The sequence below is a fragment of the Gadus morhua genome, chromosome 13, assembly GCF_902167405.1.
Source record: "Gadus morhua chromosome 13, gadMor3.0, whole genome shotgun sequence".
NCBI lineage: Eukaryota > Metazoa > Chordata > Actinopteri > Gadiformes > Gadidae > Gadus > Gadus morhua.
In genome coordinates, this window is record NC_044060.1 from 13,316,621 (window position 1) to 13,334,813 (window position 18,193).

The following is an 18,193-nucleotide window of genomic DNA, read 5'->3' on the forward strand; positions in this document are numbered from 1 at the left end:
GTTGGTTTTCATTGCTGAGATGAATGACAGCTTTTCAATCAAGCTGTGTTTCATGACTTGCAGCAATGGGCAAACAAAAAGGGCTGCTTCTATAATGGATGAATTCATGGCACAAAAAAAAACGTTAGAAAAAAGCAATTGAACTCGATAACAAATGAAGTTCCAGTCAAAGTCGGAGTTTGAGTGAGTGAGTTGGGCCAACTTAAATAAAGAGTACAAGAATGCTACACATTTCACGATTTCTGTAGATATTATCTTGGTTAAGATCAAATCCTGTCTGCAACGTGGAAAGCATATCTATGAACCATTTTTAGAAACAATAAATCATTAACAATGGGGGGCTGAATGTGTACTCAAAAGGCCTGACATGTCCCTAACAAAATGACTGGGACTGAATATCTTGATGGGCTAGAGAGCAGTTACAAGAAGAGTCTTGGAGAGAAACAGAAAGAGAGAACGGGTAGAAAGGATGGGCTTAGTGGTTCTGTCTCCAGAAGAAATTAGGCATTCGAGTATGCAGGCTCAGGCGACTTGTTTTCACCTGAGTGCCCACTGATTAAGTTGTTTCCAAGAGGAGGAGGAGGAGAAATACATGAGAGGGTTCTCGACTTTTCCTGGCATCCCTGCTAGTGTCCTTCCCGAGCCATATGCTGGGCTGAAACGACTCAAACTCCTTGGGAAAGATGGAGAAAAATAGCGACGGAGGGGGAAAAACACAGAGGACAGAAGGTGACTGAAATGACACACGCAAGGAGTGAGTGTTTATCTCGGTGTCACAAAAAACGTAGCAGATGCACTGAGACCAGAAGGCGGCAGGCTGTTCTTTGTCATTCAAGAGGATGAAAGCAGAAAGCCCTGCGCTCCTTCCTCGAGGTTCTGCTGGGAGTGTGCTCGCTGCGCTGCAGAACACTCGTCACGGTGACCTTGTGTTATTGGGACAATGCAGCTTTTAGGGGTTGGTTGTTTTTAAACCGTGAGGGTGTATTTGCATTCCTACAAACATCTTTGTGGAGCAAACTACAACCCCGTCACTGCAGCAAAACGATCGTTACTATATTCTGAATGTCATCACAAACATAACTGTGACAAAGCAGACATCCCAGGCCTCATTTCCGAACTAATCTACTAATTCCCCACGCTTGCTTCGTCCTGTATCCATTTCGCAGTTGTTGTTGCCTTTTTGTTAGAAAGCTCCTACCCTCATTAACAACTTTTGATTGGCCGATGTGCTAAGCTGTAAACAACAGGGGCATTGATTTCTTCAGACATAATCACCTCATCCAGTCGTGTAATGGCTGCTGTCAGTGTGGGCAGCCGGGAGAAAAATGGGCGGCCGACGGTCCCGTCGTTGCCCTTCACCTCCCCTCATCAAAGGCCAGAGTGCACCGCCACCCACTCTATCTCTGTGGGTTGGTTTAACCCTTTTAGCCAGCCGACAGGCCCTAAGTACTCTATCCATCACAACCTGCACACACGTCACAAGTCATTTACAGTCGCGCATCACAGCCGCATAAACAATTACAGTGTACCTGTGGGTTGGCGAACGTGCACACATGCACATGCCCACAGACACACACACACACACACACACACACACACACTGCAGACACATGCTCCTCTCCCCCCCACACACACACACATAAAACACAAATCCAAAAATCACACAGGCAAACACACACACCCAACCCTATGTGTAAATAAAAACAAATTTCTAGTGGCTGCATCCCAGTGGTTTATGCTAAATGTATCATGACAGACACATTACCATCAAAATATCTGATAATTTACAAGCTAGTACGACAACTAACACAGACTAACACATAGACTACACAAAATGGTCAGCATCAACTGTCATCCAAAACTGGGAGTCATTTTCACATTTAATAGATGTTGTCTGAGTGGCCAATGGTCCTCTAAGTGTCTGTCTTGGCAGGCTCAGCTGAGCTATAGAGAAGAAGCCTGGTCCAATAGGTTCACATTCATTTACCAGATGGCACTAGGTGATTGGCCAAGTCTTGGCCCACAGTGAACCATTGCTTATTGGTTAAACCTGCATCAATCAAGTGTGCCAGCACACATGCATATGCCAATGTGCATGAAGGTAGGGACATGGGAAATGTGTTGGTTTCTTAAAGTTAACCGTTCATTGGCCCGGTCCCATTCAAGCGGTTGATTCATTGGTACCCACCTTTAAACTCGTAGCTCAGTGGTTAAACAGCAGTTTTGATTATAACATACGTAAAGGGTTGTTATTGTTTGTCTTAAAAGGCTGGCTCACTGCTGCAATAAATGTCACACAACAGATACAATAGATAAATAAAACAGTTGTTCACATAAAAGTCCACTGCTCCTGTGGAAGACGTCCAACTTCCTTCCCCTAGTTTCAAATAGTCCCCTTTCCGAAGGCAACATAACTGCCTTTTCATTAACATAAAAAATGTTAATGAAAAAAGCTCACCATTTAACACCCGACCTTACTGACTTTGCTAAAGGAGTTTAAATTTCATCATTTACCCATCATAATAGTTCAGACCTACTGAGCAATCTTAACTCAAGCATCAGACAACAAACCACAGGCCTATCGGGTGGATAAAGAGGCTGTTTTTACAGAGCGTAGACAGTGTGATGTCTGGGATTTTAGCACACTTGGGAGATTTTTTTCTTTTCCTCTTCACCAATCTTTTCAGAATCTGCTCTTGGCCTCTTCCTGCCCAGAAATATCACAACAACAGTCGTTCAGGAGTCACGTTAACACTGCATGGCAGCAGCGTCCAGCAGAACTGCAAATGTTTGCCTTTTAATCCTCCGCTCAGCTGCCTTTGGTCTGGCTTCCGTGCGACAGTGACGAGAATGGGAGAGGAAGAGTGTGGCCAAACTTGTCTGGTGCCTCTCTGAGTACACTATTTAATATCCCAGGCTTTTCAAAAATTGTATATAAAACAACAGGGGGCGGGAAACACATTTATTTTTTTGTCACATCGATTCCAGACATTGAGTAGTCCTAAATTTCTGGGAGGCTTTTTTTTCAAAATAGGATTGAGGGAAGTTTCAGGCATTTCTACCTATTTCCTCCACTCAGTCTTCTTGAAGAGGATCTATGCTCTATGCTCTTCCTGTTTACTTCTCTCCTTCAATTCCTCCTCCGTTTCTCTACCTTTGTCTTTCTTCGTTTCTATCATCCTTTCTTTCTCTCTTTGTCTTTCTTTCTCTCTTTCCGTCTTTCTTCCAGTCGCCGCTGCCTCCTGTCCTCGCCACCTCTCCCTCCTCGTCTCCTCTCCCTCTCCTCTCCTTACTCTCCCCTTGCGTCGCGTGTGCACTGCGATGAACTCAGGAGCTTTAATTGTTGGACGAGGGCGTGCGTTGCGGCGGCTGTCAGCGGAAGATAAAGAGCCTAGTCCCGTGGCGTGAGGCAGGGGAAGAGCGGTGATGGAGGGCCGCTCTCCTGCAGCTCCGCTGCCTGCGTTAGCCCTGCGCTTTATAACTGTGAAGGGCCACTTCCAGTGGCTCTCCCATTACTCACCGCCTTGGCCAGGTCCACGACAGCCAGACACACCCTGTTCTCCTTCGCTTTTCTCTCTCTTCTCTCTCTCTTCCGCGCTCTGTCTCTCTCTCTCCCTCTCTCTCTGCTTCTCTCTCTCTCTCCCTCTCTGTCTCTCTCCCCCTCCCCAGCTTTCGCTTTCGTTTTAAAAAAGGCCCTGTAGCTTCATCTCCCACCCGTCCCCAGGGCAACCATCCCCATTGTTATGGTGACCTAGTGGAGCCCTTAGAACATCCTGACTCTTCTCTTTACCGCAGAGAAAATTATCTCTGACGTGTGCCATTGTCACTCCGGGACCTATTGTGCAGCATTTGCTGTGACGGATGTCCAAATACTGTGGCAGTGCCTTGGCAATACCCGAGACATTCCTATACACCGAGTGAATCATATTAATGCCATTTGAAAGGCAGCGAGGATGCATCAGGATGTGGGCTGGTTCGTAGGCAGTGGGGACAGGCAGTGCGGAGGGAAAGGCAATTAAATGTAATAATGGAGATCCCTCCTGGGGCAGATCCTTACACACACGTGGGGAGAAGATCCCTGAGAGACGTATTTTTGCAGCGTGCGTTGTGTGAAAGGATTTTCAGAACATTCCTGGGAACAAGATCTATACATGTATATCAAAGAGTGGAACAAAATTGCCATTGACATCTGTTTAATTTGTTCAGAGTTCTCGTGATGCCACGAGAACGATGACAACGCCGCTGTAGACTTGTGATAAAAGTTGAACATTCAGTGTCTGAAAAGAAACGCTGCTTCTCTGTATAGATTGTCACCTGATCATTTAACCTCCCTCACGTTGACAATGTCTGTGTTTTCTTTCCCTTTCCTGCAGAGGGAGGGACGTGTGAGGTGATCGCAGCCCATCGGTGCTGTAACAAGAACCGCATCGAAGAGCGCTCCCAGACCGTTAAGTGCTCCTGTTTGCCGGGAAAAGTGGCCGGAACGACGCGCAACAAGCCTTCATGCGTTGACGGTGAGATAGCATCACGTGTCTTCTAATGTGCTGTGTTGCGGTGTGTTGGTCGTAACATGTGTCAGTTACTAGATGCTGGTTGAAGGTTTGAGGAGCAAACCAGATGAATTATTCATGTTCAGTTTTCACTGTTTTTACATAGGAGATATACAACACCTAACATAATACCACAAAGGTCAGCGTAAGAAGTAAAGCCAGGAAAGACGAGAAACTAATGTCGTCCAAAGTTGGCCAACATCGCTTGGACATGTTAGTTTTGGGGCAATATTTTCAATATTTTCTTTCACCGTAAATCATCTCCGTAGATGTTAATATAATCTCCACATTACCAAGAAGGCTTTGACCCAGCTGCATTGAACAATGTCATAATAATATATTTATGTCATGATAATATATTTGCACCTACAATGTCATGCTAACATTGTAGGTGCAAATATATTATCTTATCCCGGTAATAAGGGCTGCAACAAATCTATATATAGAGGTAACAAGGGTTGGCAAAAAAAAAAAAGATATATCAAGGTAACAAGGGTTGCAACCAACAACAATACATCAAAACAATAATAAAAATACATAAAACTAATAAAAAAAAGATTTATCGAATAGCCGTATAATGCAATATGGGTTATGTGCTTACACATAAACCTTATGGCCAGTGGCCTTTCACAAATCTTTATCCTTCTTTGATGGCAACCATTCAATTGAAAACTTTTTATGTGTTGCTGGGAATCATGGGAGAGGGAGCACGACTCAGTGTTGATGGCTGAGCACCTGAGCGTTTGCTGCCGTGTGGTGGATCACTTTGCCTGGGGCCGCACAGACTCTGGCAAATGAATAACTAATAAACACAAGCCAGGGGTTTTCTGGACAAGCGCGTCTGACTTGTTCTCCCTGGCTGAGGGAACAATTGTCAGCAAGACACAACACCCCCGGAAATAGAGGAGGAGGAGGAGGAGGAGGAAAATCAGAAGCCCGGTGAGGCAGAAACAAAGAGGCTACAGCTTCATGGCACAACGGCAAAACTCCTGGCTCATCCACCTCACCCTCAACCTTCACCGGGGATCAAAGTCATCTCTGTGACTGGTCCCCTTCGTGCCAATAAGGAACGCCACAGGAGACCCCTGTATCATGAGTAATGCTATAGGGCAGGGCTTTGACCCCACTGCACACACAGTGGCCTTCACAGGTTGGTTAGTCACGGCTGACAGCCGAGGAACCCCGGAATATGAATTAGGAATGGGCCGCCACAAGAGCTTTGAGCTAATTTAGTGTAAATAATTACGCAACACGCAAACTTTTTTCTTCAGCAGAGGGTTGCAGGTGGCTCAGAGGTAGTCAATTATGGTGTTTGGTTCACTTGTTTGATACATTGCATGGTTTAATTGAATTTATTTTTTCTGACGTTCAGATACAATAGTGATAGTGTACAAAAGATAGTGTACAGAAGAATATTGTACTATTTAACTTTGCATAATAATTGATCATGATGATGTCATATAACAGTAAGTTTGACAATTGTTTTGGTTGTCATATACCCATCGTAGCATTATACTATAATAATATTTCCTAACTATAGCACTTTCTTTTAAGAAAATGTTCTTCATTTATTTTTTATTCAACAAAATTGACTGAAATGAAAATAAATCCATCTAAGAGAAAAACCAAAGGCTGACATAAATGGATGAAATTAAGAGACTGGTGTTGTAACGTCAGAATGAGAGCAAGAGCACGAGAGAGAGAGAGCGAGAGAGAGAGAGAGAGAGAGAGAGAGCGCGAAAAAGAGAAAGTGCGAGAGAGAGAGCGCGAGAGAGAGAGCGAGAGATGAAGACAGAGAGAGAGAAACATAGCAATGGTGCATTTTTGGGAAAGGGGAGGGTAGCTAGGAATGGTAAAATAGAAAAACTTTTTTGAGGGGAAGATGGAAGGATGAGGTTGACCTGAGGACGGGAGACAGAGAGAGAGACAAAGAGAGCGAGATAGAGCCAGAGGATGAGGGAGGGAGAAAGGAAGAGAGAGAAAGGGAGAAAGATATTGAGCGAGGGAGAAGGGGAGAGAATGGATGGGAAGGAGAGAGAAATTGAGAGAGATACAAAGGGAGAGAGAAAAAATAAGAGTGTGAGAGAATTAAGGGAGGGAGAGAAGCACTATGATGTTTACTCCCAATCTCTCCATGAGCTTGGGGGAGACTGACTTCCTGAATGAGTTGCTCTAATGGCTGCTGCTTTAATCAATAGAGCTCTGATAGAGGGGGGAGTGGTGATTAAAGATAGAGGCGAGGAGGCCAGCAAGACCATCTCCCTGGACAGCCCCAGCACCATGCTGCCCCAACAAACACCTTTTAATCGCAAGGTCTTTCTTGACTGAATATTAAACGCGCTGAGGTGCACCACTTGTGAAATGCGTAGACAGTCCACACACAGCCAGGGCAATTATAGTTGCCGACACGTGTTTGCGTGTGTGTGTGTCTGCATGCGCGTGCGCCTTTGTGTGTGTTTGTAGTTGGAAGGGGTTTTGACGTCCCCCAGAGGTTCTCGATACTTAAATGCCAATCGAAACCTGATAGTCCTGTGTGTGTGTGTGTGTGTGTGTGTGTGTGTGTGTGTGTGTGTGTGTGTGTGTGTGTGTGTGTGTGTGTGTGTGTGTGTGTGTGTGTGTGTGTGTGTGTGTGTGTGACCCCCACTGGGCATCTGTCCCTGTGCCTGCATGAGGGATTAAAGACTTGTGGAGTCAGTGGCCTATCCCCTCAGCAGCTACAGCAGTGGGGCCCAGATGGGGCCCTCTCCCTGGGCCCCACAGTTATTAATGTGGTGTCCAGATGAGGAATGATGCTGTGGTACCAGCTCATCTCAGCAGGCCCTGGGGGACACCTTCTGACATGGATGTCCTATAAGAACGCACCACAACACACACACACACACACACACACACATACAGAATAACACTCATTCACATGTGCACACACTCAAACACACACACACACAAACATGCACACGCTATAAACCACAGACATACACAAATTGCTGCATGGATGCACACATTTAAAACCCATCATGATGAACATCAATCGCAAAATACACATTACACATCTACTAATATACGGCTTGTTGTGTCTCCCTAAAAAAACAACACAGGTCATGATTGCAAGATCGGAAAACCTGAAGGTGTACAAGCAGCTCTTACCCTTGGCCCTCTGATGCAGAGCTAGCCTATCAGCGTACATATATCATATACATTATGATGGCTAGCCGTGCTAGACTAGCGTCATCAATGTATTACAACGCGGAAACAGCACAAAACTACCCTGTGTATCAGCATTCCAAGCTCTAAGCAAAGCCTTGTTTCAATGGTTGCACTCGTGGGTTAATTGCCCTCGAAACGCTGAATGATTTGGTCCTAATTAATGTATGGCAGCGCGAGGACAGCTTTCATGGTGGAGAGGTGTCAGACTCTGACAGGGGGGCCGGCTGTCAGATTATCCCTGTAGCTGGAATTGATTATTAGCTCTGACAAGGAGGACTTTGTCCCAGTTATGTCATGGCCAAGCAGGCTCTTAGTGAAGAACATCCCTTTTAACAAGTCAAACGCTGCGGCCTCTCTCTTCCAGGCCTCGCTGGGCCAAACACAGACACTCACGTTCGATGCCTCTCAGTGCAACCCCCCCTTCATCCTGGTGGGTGATATGGCACACCCACAAAGTATATGTGCCTACACAGCTACACACACATGCACGCGCCACACACACACACACACATACGCACACACACACACACACACAAAAAAAAAAAAGCACGTACACAAAAGACCTCCTCATATTCTAAATTTCAGAGAAAAATTGTACGCATGAATGTGGTTTGCATGAGAACACATTCTCTCTCATGTCCGGCGCCATTTTGTAAAAGAGATGGAGGCACTTGCCACTGATCACTGATGGGGAATAAACCCTTCTGTATGTCTAGCACAGTGGTTCCAGACAGTCGTGTACCCCCTGGGACAATTGACCCCCCAGCATTACGGACTGCTGTACTGTATATGTGCATTTACATACATGTATACATAACATATATACTAAGACGGAATTCCATCTGTTTCTCTCGATTTCAAACCGGAATTTTGGGTAACATCCACGGCTATTCAAAGTGATACATGTCATATATTAAGTCACTCGAGGTAAAAATCACCCCAGGCTAAAATAAGAAATATCATATATTGTATAAATAATACAAAGAATTTATGAAATGAACGAAGCAGCTTTTAGCTACACTATCAATATGAATGGGGAGTGGTTGGTAGAGGTTCATACAAATTGTATTATGCCATATCTGACATTCATTCCCCCGCCAAGTAGCTCCAGGTGTCTTTTCTCTGAACAGTGTGTTTCAGTGTTATGAGAAAAATTATGCGGCAAATAATGGCTTTAGATATTAATATATGTAATTATTAATTATATATTATTCCTATTGAAACTTTGTTCTCGGAACGACAGCCATCCACTGAGACTTGTGGGCGGGTCTCCGACGCTTTTGCTATTATACCGGCGGATAAATGACTCTTGCGCCCCATGCAAATCTGAAAAGGTTTGCCTAGAAGTAGCCTAATTACCCGTAGGTGTTGTTTGGGCGTAACGTGCAATAAACCAATGAGAGTGCCGTCTCCCATGCCCTTTCAGAGCCAGGAGCGCATTTGAATCTGACGAGTTGATATTTTGACAGTGCGTTTGCAGTCCCCAATGAGACAGATGCATGACCATATGAATTTCATACTTCAAATGGCTCAGTTTATGGCCAAATAATATGGCCTAATTCATACATGAAATAGCGTTTTCTTCTACAACTTCTGAAATACTGAGTCGTTATGTAAATTTCGGCAAAGAAAACTTAGCCTAATGACACACATATGATGTACGGCCCTCTGGCCGCTCCTGTTGGTCTATTTAATGATATGCGGCAATACATTACATTAACACACATCGTTTCTTACCCGTATTGTATACATTATCGTTATCGACTTGGGATCCTAATTAGGCCTGCATGATAAATCGTTATAATATCGCAAACTCGATTCACACCTCTGTGGATTAATTATTTTATTTTTTTTAATTTCTAAAAATCTTTTTATTTTTTTAACCTTAATTTACAGGTGTGTAGAGTTGGTTCAGTAGTTATAAAAGGCCAGCATTAAAGACAATCTGCTGCTATATGCAAAAAATAAATCAATTCGTTTTTGATACTCTACTTTAATCAGTTATAACGGGACATATGAAACGCAACGTGCTAGAGGTGCCAAAAAACTGTTTGGTACTGCCATTTATTTTTTTTGTCATTGTTCATGCGTGCAATAAAAATTACATTTTGTGAGAAAAATCCTGGCAGAAAATCGTGATATCAATTCTAAGCTAAAAAATCGTGATTCATATTTTTCCCCAAATCGTGCAGGCCTAATCCTAATATGCATGTGTTCCCCTGTTAACGTACATTGCCATGGACTGTATTATGCGTTACTTGTTTAGTTTGCGTGTGTTTAAACAGATGGAGTCACACACGTGCGCCTGCATTCATTCATTCTTTTTAACACTCACTCACGGTAAAACAATGTTTTCTCATGATCAAATCAATCAATCCTAAAAGTTATGGGCTTTTACACGATGTCTGTCAAGAAAATATTTGTTTGCTGTACGGTGTTTGCAGATGCATTGATTTAAATACAACTTATTACCGCTGTATCAGCTGTTTTTTCCCAAATAATTTAACCAACGTTATCATTTACCCTAAAACGAGATTTTGTTTTGGAAGGCTGCATATAGCCTACTTTGCTTGAGTTCATTATTGTTATTATTATTATTTTAACGCCTGGCATAGTCTACTACAATGTTCATTCATGCAGCCTCTATGGAAAAAAAAAAATTCCACAATCCACATCATAATATTTCAATAAGGCACATCGTTGGCATGTATGTAATGTGTATAGCCTACTGGTGTGTAAGCTTATGTTGCAGTTCCGACCTGCCATGGGACTTCAAAATAGCAAGACCAACTGTGCTATCCGCTAGTGCACTTAGACCAAGTATTTGTCGGTCAGTTGCGCAGCTGCTTAATCGATCTGTAAGATAGCACCATGTAGGCCTATCATTAGCGCCGGAACACGCCTCTGCTTTTCACCGACACGCTGGTCAGGGCGCAAGTCTAGGGGCGCAGGTTTGCTGCGGGGGAAATTGGCTTTGCGCCGGGTGCAAACTAGCCAAGATACACGCTTCGGTGTAGAAAGTCAATTGCACTGGATGCAAGATAGGGCCCCATAGAATCCAGTTAGAGGTTGGACGGAGGTTGGACACACACACACACACACACACATACCCACACACCAACACACACACACACTCAGGGGAGAGTAACTCAAACTTCCCCACCAGGATAGGTTATTGTCTCGGGAGGAGGTGAAGATCCTTCGTCACATCCCTTCCATTATTAAAGGAGTAATACAGCCAATACAACACTTGACATTGTTATAAAACATCTATTGGTGATTTAAAGAACACCCCAGGTCCTATTTTACAGTTTTTTGTAGTATTTCACTTTGCTGTGGCTAAAATCAATTCCTGTAGACGCCATAACGTCACATGGACCCATTGCTGCAGTAGTAGTTACAATGTGGTTCAACGGGAGAGTATATCTTCAAATCTCTGTAGCCTCTCAATAACCACAACTCAGGGTTCTCTCTCAGTATTTGGACAATCCTCTTGCAAGAAATCAGTCATTTAGTAAGTGGACACAGACATGTTTCCTCTTATATCCAGAATTCACTTTGATTATAAACATGATCACCCTACAACATCTAAGACAAGCAAAGCCCATTTGTCCTTTTCTGGCAGCAGGTAGCCAAGATCTGCTGGGATCATAGAGGCAGCGACATGCCTCACACAGTGATCATTGAATAGCCCTTAAACATAAACTTGCTAGCCTCTGTGATAGCGGCTTACCGAAACGTTCATTAAAGTACAGTATCAGTAAAGATCTTTTTCCAGCTCCTTAATCATACGGTTGTTGTGTCATTGAGACGGGGTAGCATAAGCAATTCTGGATAACTTAGAAAAATATCACACTGTTTCATGACCAGTGCTGGCAGGGCAGCAGGAACAAAATAGAGATCCAAATGCAGATCAGACCACGGTACCCGGGAAATGAAACAAGAAAAAGGCTTTTAATAAAGAATCACAGGTCCAAGAACTGGCAGGAAATACACAAACAACGAGCGAACCACAGGGACCCCCAAGGACGAAGGGGCATGAGAAATAAAACAAACAAACAAGGGAACAAAGGAAGGGAACTTGTATATATGGGGAGAGACTGATCGAAGAATGAGGTGCATATGGGAAGATTGTGACAAGGATGAACAGGTGAGGGGAATGAGGTGCAGGCAATATATGTGAAGTGAGGGGAACAGTCTAAGGACTGGTGGAGAATGAACACTTAACATCAACAAAGAGACAGACACACTGGAGCAGATCACGGGAAGCCTGACACGACAGTCAGTGACCAATAGCAAATAATGATAACGTAAATATTACGCGAATAGGAAAAATAGGATTTGGTGTGCGTTGTACATCACCAATATTCATTTTATAACAATGGGTTGTACAGTGTTTCATGATGTATTACTACTTTAAGGTGTGATTATATTCATAACCTTTGACCTGCAGATCAGTTTCTCTTTCGTTACTTTTGTGTGGCGTGTCGGCAACATGGCAGATACCTGAACATTCTTAATGAGGTGTGGCATTTTTTGTGTTAACGGAATATATTCCATTATTTATAGACATAAACCCCAAAAATAGTTATGCATAAAGAAATACACTGGCAAGCAAAGTACAAAAAAGTAAATTCATTATCTCATGAAAGAACAATTTTGATTATATTTTTATCTTCAAGATGTGGAAAATATGGACATGTCGTAACAATAAATAATGTATTGTTATGAGGAAAATTCAGGTCAGAAGATACACACAAGGCCATCCAGTTCTTTTTTGTACAGACGGAGCCACAGCCTTGTTGCAAGTGTTAGTCCTCCTGAATAATAGCTATTCAATGTCAGCTGTTTGTTGTGTATGAGGCCCAGAGAATGAATGAAGAATAATGACAGTCTGCACCCAACATTGGGTTCCTGGGTCTCGATCTCCATCCCTCACTAATCCACTTCATCGGCGCGTGGCCCCCTCCACTACTTTACTATGACCACTGCATAAAGCATGCTCTTGTCTTGATACAAGCAGCATTTAAACCCAGCCCGCGTGTGACTGGGAGTGACTTGTGTAACTAAACAGCTTAGTGAGTGATGTTTTAGAAATTAAGTAAATCTGTAAATGGGCCTTTTAGGATTTCTAAAGGCTTGCATGAATGGAAGGACTGGCTGGACTGATTCATTCATCAATCAATTTGTTTTGGATGGGACATGACAGAGTGTAAATACAGCCTGGGGTAGGCCAGCGCGTCTCGGCACAATATCTAACAATACAAAAGGAGGAGGATTTTCAATGGAGACATGTCGGTAATAGAGAGGACGATACAGTTGCCCTGCAGTGGGGCTCCTTCTGTTTTCAACGCTGGTGATCACCGCTCGACCAGATTACAAAATGAGAACTCCTATTCATTGGGGCCAGAGGCCCTCGCTTCTCCTTCTGTCGAGGTGTTCAAACAATGAGCCACCTGCTATGTACTTCAAGAAGTTCAATGAATCATACGTCCTGCTCGTTCTGTGTTGACAGACGCACATGGTCTCTTCATGCTTCCCAATCAGTTGAAATCCCGCTGTTTGTGGTTTGTCCATCAGAGCCAACTTGCTACAGGGGCTAACATCTTCAATCAAACACGTTGTCCTGTTTGTTCTCCTCTCTGCTATCAAAGCTTTGGTTGTCATGTTTTTTGGGGTAGGTAGAGGAGGGGGGAGTTGTTCTCAGACCATCTGTCATCTTTGAAAGGAATAATTGGATATTTTTCATGAAGATACCGTGTGCATTTTAAACCACATTGTGTTTGAGACTCAATTGACAGGGCAGTGAAGACAAAGGTTTGAATGACAGAAGGAAACGTAGGAAGTGAACCTTGGTGTACAAGGTGTTATGCCTGTGTGGTCAGCGCACTAGCGGTTGGAACCACTAAGACATCACAGACACCGTACATACTGGGTCGAAACTGGGTTGAAATGTGATTACGGTCCTTGCACTGGATGAATTACGAAGCCTCTGAATAGCTGTGATCATTCTCCACATGGAATGATTTGGAAAAGCAGTCCAGAGCCTGACGTCCTTGTCCCTGCTCTTGACACATGGAGAGAGAGCACGAACAAGAGAGAGCGAGAGAGAGGGAACAGGAGGAGAAAAGGATAGAGAGTCAGTTTAGTCTCCGATGGTCAGGGGAAGGTTATGCCCTCTCCGTGTTGACGACGGGTGTGGGAGTAGTTACGGTATGACATAAGCACCCGAGTATTGGAGGTCAGTGGTTCACCAGGGAGGGAAGCGTGGATCTAAGCCCAGTGATGGCTCTCCTCCAGCGGGCAAGGTCGAACACCAAATGCCCTGGGCCTTGGTTCGCGGACATTTTTGTGCAATCAAATAGGAGGTGTCCAAATGAGGCCCTGTTCTGTGCTTTAATCTTCTCTGCTTGGGCCCTTTGAGCTCAAAGACCTCAATGAAGAAAGACTGTCAGCCTCTTGACATAACGGAAAAGGTGGGGAGTGGTGAGCATGAGCTGTGCTGGGCGAAAAATTATGATAGAATTTAAGTGTGATTAATCATGATAACCATGCTGTTGAGTATAATAGCTCTTGGCTGCTTCATGCTGGTTATTGTCAGTATGAAAGAAAGGATGTTTGATCTAATCTGGTAGAAAAATTTAGCTATCAGACAGACTGTAGACTTTCCAGATATGTTCGGACGGGCAGCGGTGCATTTGAATGAGATAGTATATTGCATGGAAGCTGTTTAGCATTTTTTCATACTTCACGAGTTATATGCTCCCTTGATATAAATAATCAAGGCGACATGAGCAGAATATTAATATAAGCTTTGGGGAAATTGTGAAGCAGTGTAAATATTTTCCATCTTTCATGCAACACAAGCTCTCGTGCATCAGCAGCTCTTTTGAGGCCGCCGCTTTTAATCTTCACTTCCACATGTTGGCTTCCACTTTGTTATGCACCCCTTTTCTCTCCCTTCCCATTTCATTTTCTAGCGATTTCGTTTTTTTTCCCTATTCTCAATGTGGGTGGGTGGGTATCACAGGTATTACTTTGCCATGCTCAATTTTGAGTGGGTTCTCCCATCTCCCATCACATTGATGAATATAAATCGTCCGTGGTGGGATTGCGCCATGCAGAATGCCGAGCTCCCCGCTCCGAAGGCTCCCCGCGAATCTCTGCAGTCCCGCAGTCAGGGCGATGAATGAAAGGACATCTGTACGGCGGGTTGTTGAGGTGGTGGTGGTGGTGGTGGAGGTGGTGGTGGTGGGGTGCCCTTCCAGCACAGGGTATTGCTTGAATGGATCTGATCAGATCCTCTGTCCCCCAAGCGGCCCGCTGCAATTTGACAAGGGCTGTCGCTTCGTCCCAGCGGTTGCGCTCACAAAGTAGCACGCGGCAAGAAGAGAAGTCTGCAGCACGCTGGAGCTCTATGTGATTAAAGATCCACCAGGAGATTGGTTCACATTTTAATATGTTAGAGGAGAGGTGGAAGTGCCGGTGGGATTGGGATTAGTAGAAGAATGCTAGGTTTTAATGTTCAATGTAATGATTTCATTTTCCAACTTTTTACTTCAGTTGTGGTACAGTTTTTGAACCTCAGTAGCAGCAATACAGTTTAACGCAGGCGTGTTTGTGTGTGTTTGTGTTTGTGTGCGTGTGTGAGTCTGTGTGTGTGTGTTTGTAATTGTGTGTGTTTGTGATACATTCAGTGCGGAGAGGGAATGCCCTTTAACCTCTTTCGTCCACCAGCGAGAGAGGACGTGTTGCTCATACATACAGCATTCATTGTTGTTTGGCCTGTGTAACCTAGGTAACTAGACGAGAACATTCTAGTTTTCATTTTTTAAAGCTTCACAAATGAATCAGGCTTGAAAGAAACGTTATTGGTTTGAACTAGAATGGGAACAGGAGCACATGTTTCAGTTAAAAACTAAAGAACCTTGTGGTTGACATGTATATTGATTTGAAAACGTTATGTAAGATTGAAAAACATTCATAGCAAGCTCCTCTCAAGTAGATACTCAAAGGAGATTTTTTCTTACAGAGATGGATGGGATGTGAAAGGGCTAAAAATCGTGTGATAGGGAGCGAGTGCTCCGAATCAAGTAATAGTGAGCGAGTGAGTATGAGGAGCAACAGGAAGGATTGTGTACTAATTCTGACCAGTTGGGCCAGCAGTTATGTTATTGGCTGCTAATTCAATAATGTTTCTGAACATCAATTTTTTTTTTAAATTGTAACGAGTGTGTGTGTGTGTGTGTGTGTGTGTGTGTAAGGGGTTTTGACGTCCCCCAGAGGTTCTCGATACTTAAATGCCAATCGAAACCTGATAGTCCTGTGCGTGTGCGTGCGTGTGTGTTTGCGTTTTACAGCTATTAATGATATCACGCTGGGTTTAAAGTTTGAGCCACCATTTAGGGTTTGAATCAAGTTTTTCAAGACATGCCAGACACGCACACAAACACACACACGCACACAAACACACACACACAAACACTTTTAGGGTACAGGAAGCCCTTGATTAGAAGTTGGAACATATTTGTTTTGTGAGATAGCTGCAGGAAGAATTTAGTGGATGTTAATGAGAAGCAATTAGTTTTGATTAAAAATGAGATTAGGCCCCCGCATGCAATGTGGCTATATCAAAACAAAATAATGATTAATCTCTGTTTGTACAAGACATTACTGTCAACAGCCAAATACCCATTCGCAAAAATGCTACAATCGCTCCGGGATCCAAACGAGATGAAGAAAACACGACTGCCGGTCTCATGAGGCCTTCCTCATGCAGTTTGTGTGTGTGTGTGTGTGGGGAGGGGGTTGTATAGGTGTGTGTAGGTGTAGATGTAGGCATAAAGGTGTGCGTAAGTAAGGGAGTGGGTTTGTGCAAGTGTGCTTGTGTTTCTGTGTGATTTGGTGTATTTCCATTGTTTGGTGTGGGTTTCTCTGGGTATCTGCGTCTTGTTTCCATGTTTCTGCTGTGGAACGTCGATCTTCAGTTAACGTCTGTTTACGTATTTCAGTCTGATGCATTGTCTTGTAACATCCTGTTATCCTGTCGCATCATGTCATCTTGAAACATCAGGTTATCTATTAACGTGATGTTCTCTATGACCATCACATTATCTCATAGCATATATATCCTTTGCACTGATTTTAATTTTTCCTTTTTACCGCAATTTTGCCTTTAGGGTTATGAATTAAGTCACGGCTGGTGTAAGTGTGTTTGTGTGTCCTCCCCTCTCTCCCGCCCAGCATCCATTGTGATCGGGAAGTGGTGGTGTGAGATGGAGCCGTGCCTGGAGGGAGAAGAGTGCAAGACTCTGCCTGACAACTCTGGATGGATGTGCTCCTCTGGAAACAAAATCAAGACCACGAGGGTGAGACCCCCTAGAGTGCTGCACACACACACAAATATACAAGCGAACACACACACACACACACACACACACACACACACACACACACACACACACACACACGTGTAGTCGTGCACAGACAGGTTTCAGTGCTCTACTTCTTCCTACACTCGAAATAAGCAAGTCAGTGAGACAACATTACTTTCAACCCCTGAAACAACACCACAACCACTGTGTCCCTCTTAGAACTGCCTTGTTAAATTCATCTCATTTGCAGGGCGATGCAGGGTGCAACACATCCGTTTATACAACAAGCACTACTCAAAGTGTGATACTGGGGCTTTGTCATGACAAAACGGATATAACAAAAGAAAAGAAAAGAAAAAATGTGTTAAATGAGACAGTAAACAGAGCTGGGCTGCGCCTAAGGACACCTTTCTCTCAGAGTCCCTGTTTGTTTCGTTTGATTTTTCCCACCGCCACCGGGCCATGTCAGGTGACCGTGGATGTGATGTAATGAGGGCCGTGGAGTCTCTGGTGTGTGCGGTCAAGTGTGCTGCCCAGAGCCGTGTGGATGCTTCATCGCTGATTTGTATTCCTTCCATTGACCACTCAACCCCCAACACTCCCTTTGCACAAATAAACACAGAAACAAAAAAAAACACACACACACACACACACCCATGAGCATGCATGCATAACACACATACATGGATATACATACACACACACACAAATACAAGATCAATCCACACCTAGTGTTTGTTTTGAGTTGACCATGAACCCCCCCTCGACTATACTAATAATTTATAGTTAAAACTTTATATTTTCTTTTATGTTGACATTTGTTTCGATCTAAATTCCATGTAGATTTAAAATGGCACAAAATATGAATTAATAGTACAGTTGTGATTTGAGAGTGATGATTATTTTTTATTTTAGGGAAGGTTTACAGGAAAGAAAGCATAACAGCATAGCTTTAACAGAGCATGATCATGAGAAGACACAGGCAATGATTTACCAATCATCCTCATTGAGAGGATGTGTGTAAAACATTTTTATAGGGAAACGTTCACATCGTGGGCTGTAACA

The 18,193-nt window shown here is 43.7% G+C and overlaps 1 protein-coding gene across 1 annotated transcript in view; it reads left to right on the forward strand.

Moving 5' to 3' along the window:
• The window catches only part of tafa1b (TAFA chemokine like family member 1b), a 114,122-nt gene that overhangs the window by 85,211 nt on the left and 10,718 nt on the right, over window positions 1-18,193 (forward strand). The window contains exons 3-4 of the mRNA XM_030375878.1: window positions 4,374-4,514; window positions 16,998-17,122. Coding sequence (XP_030231738.1) covers window positions 4,374-4,514; window positions 16,998-17,122 — 266 coding nt within the window. The remainder of the gene's footprint in view (window positions 1-4,373; window positions 4,515-16,997; window positions 17,123-18,193) is intronic.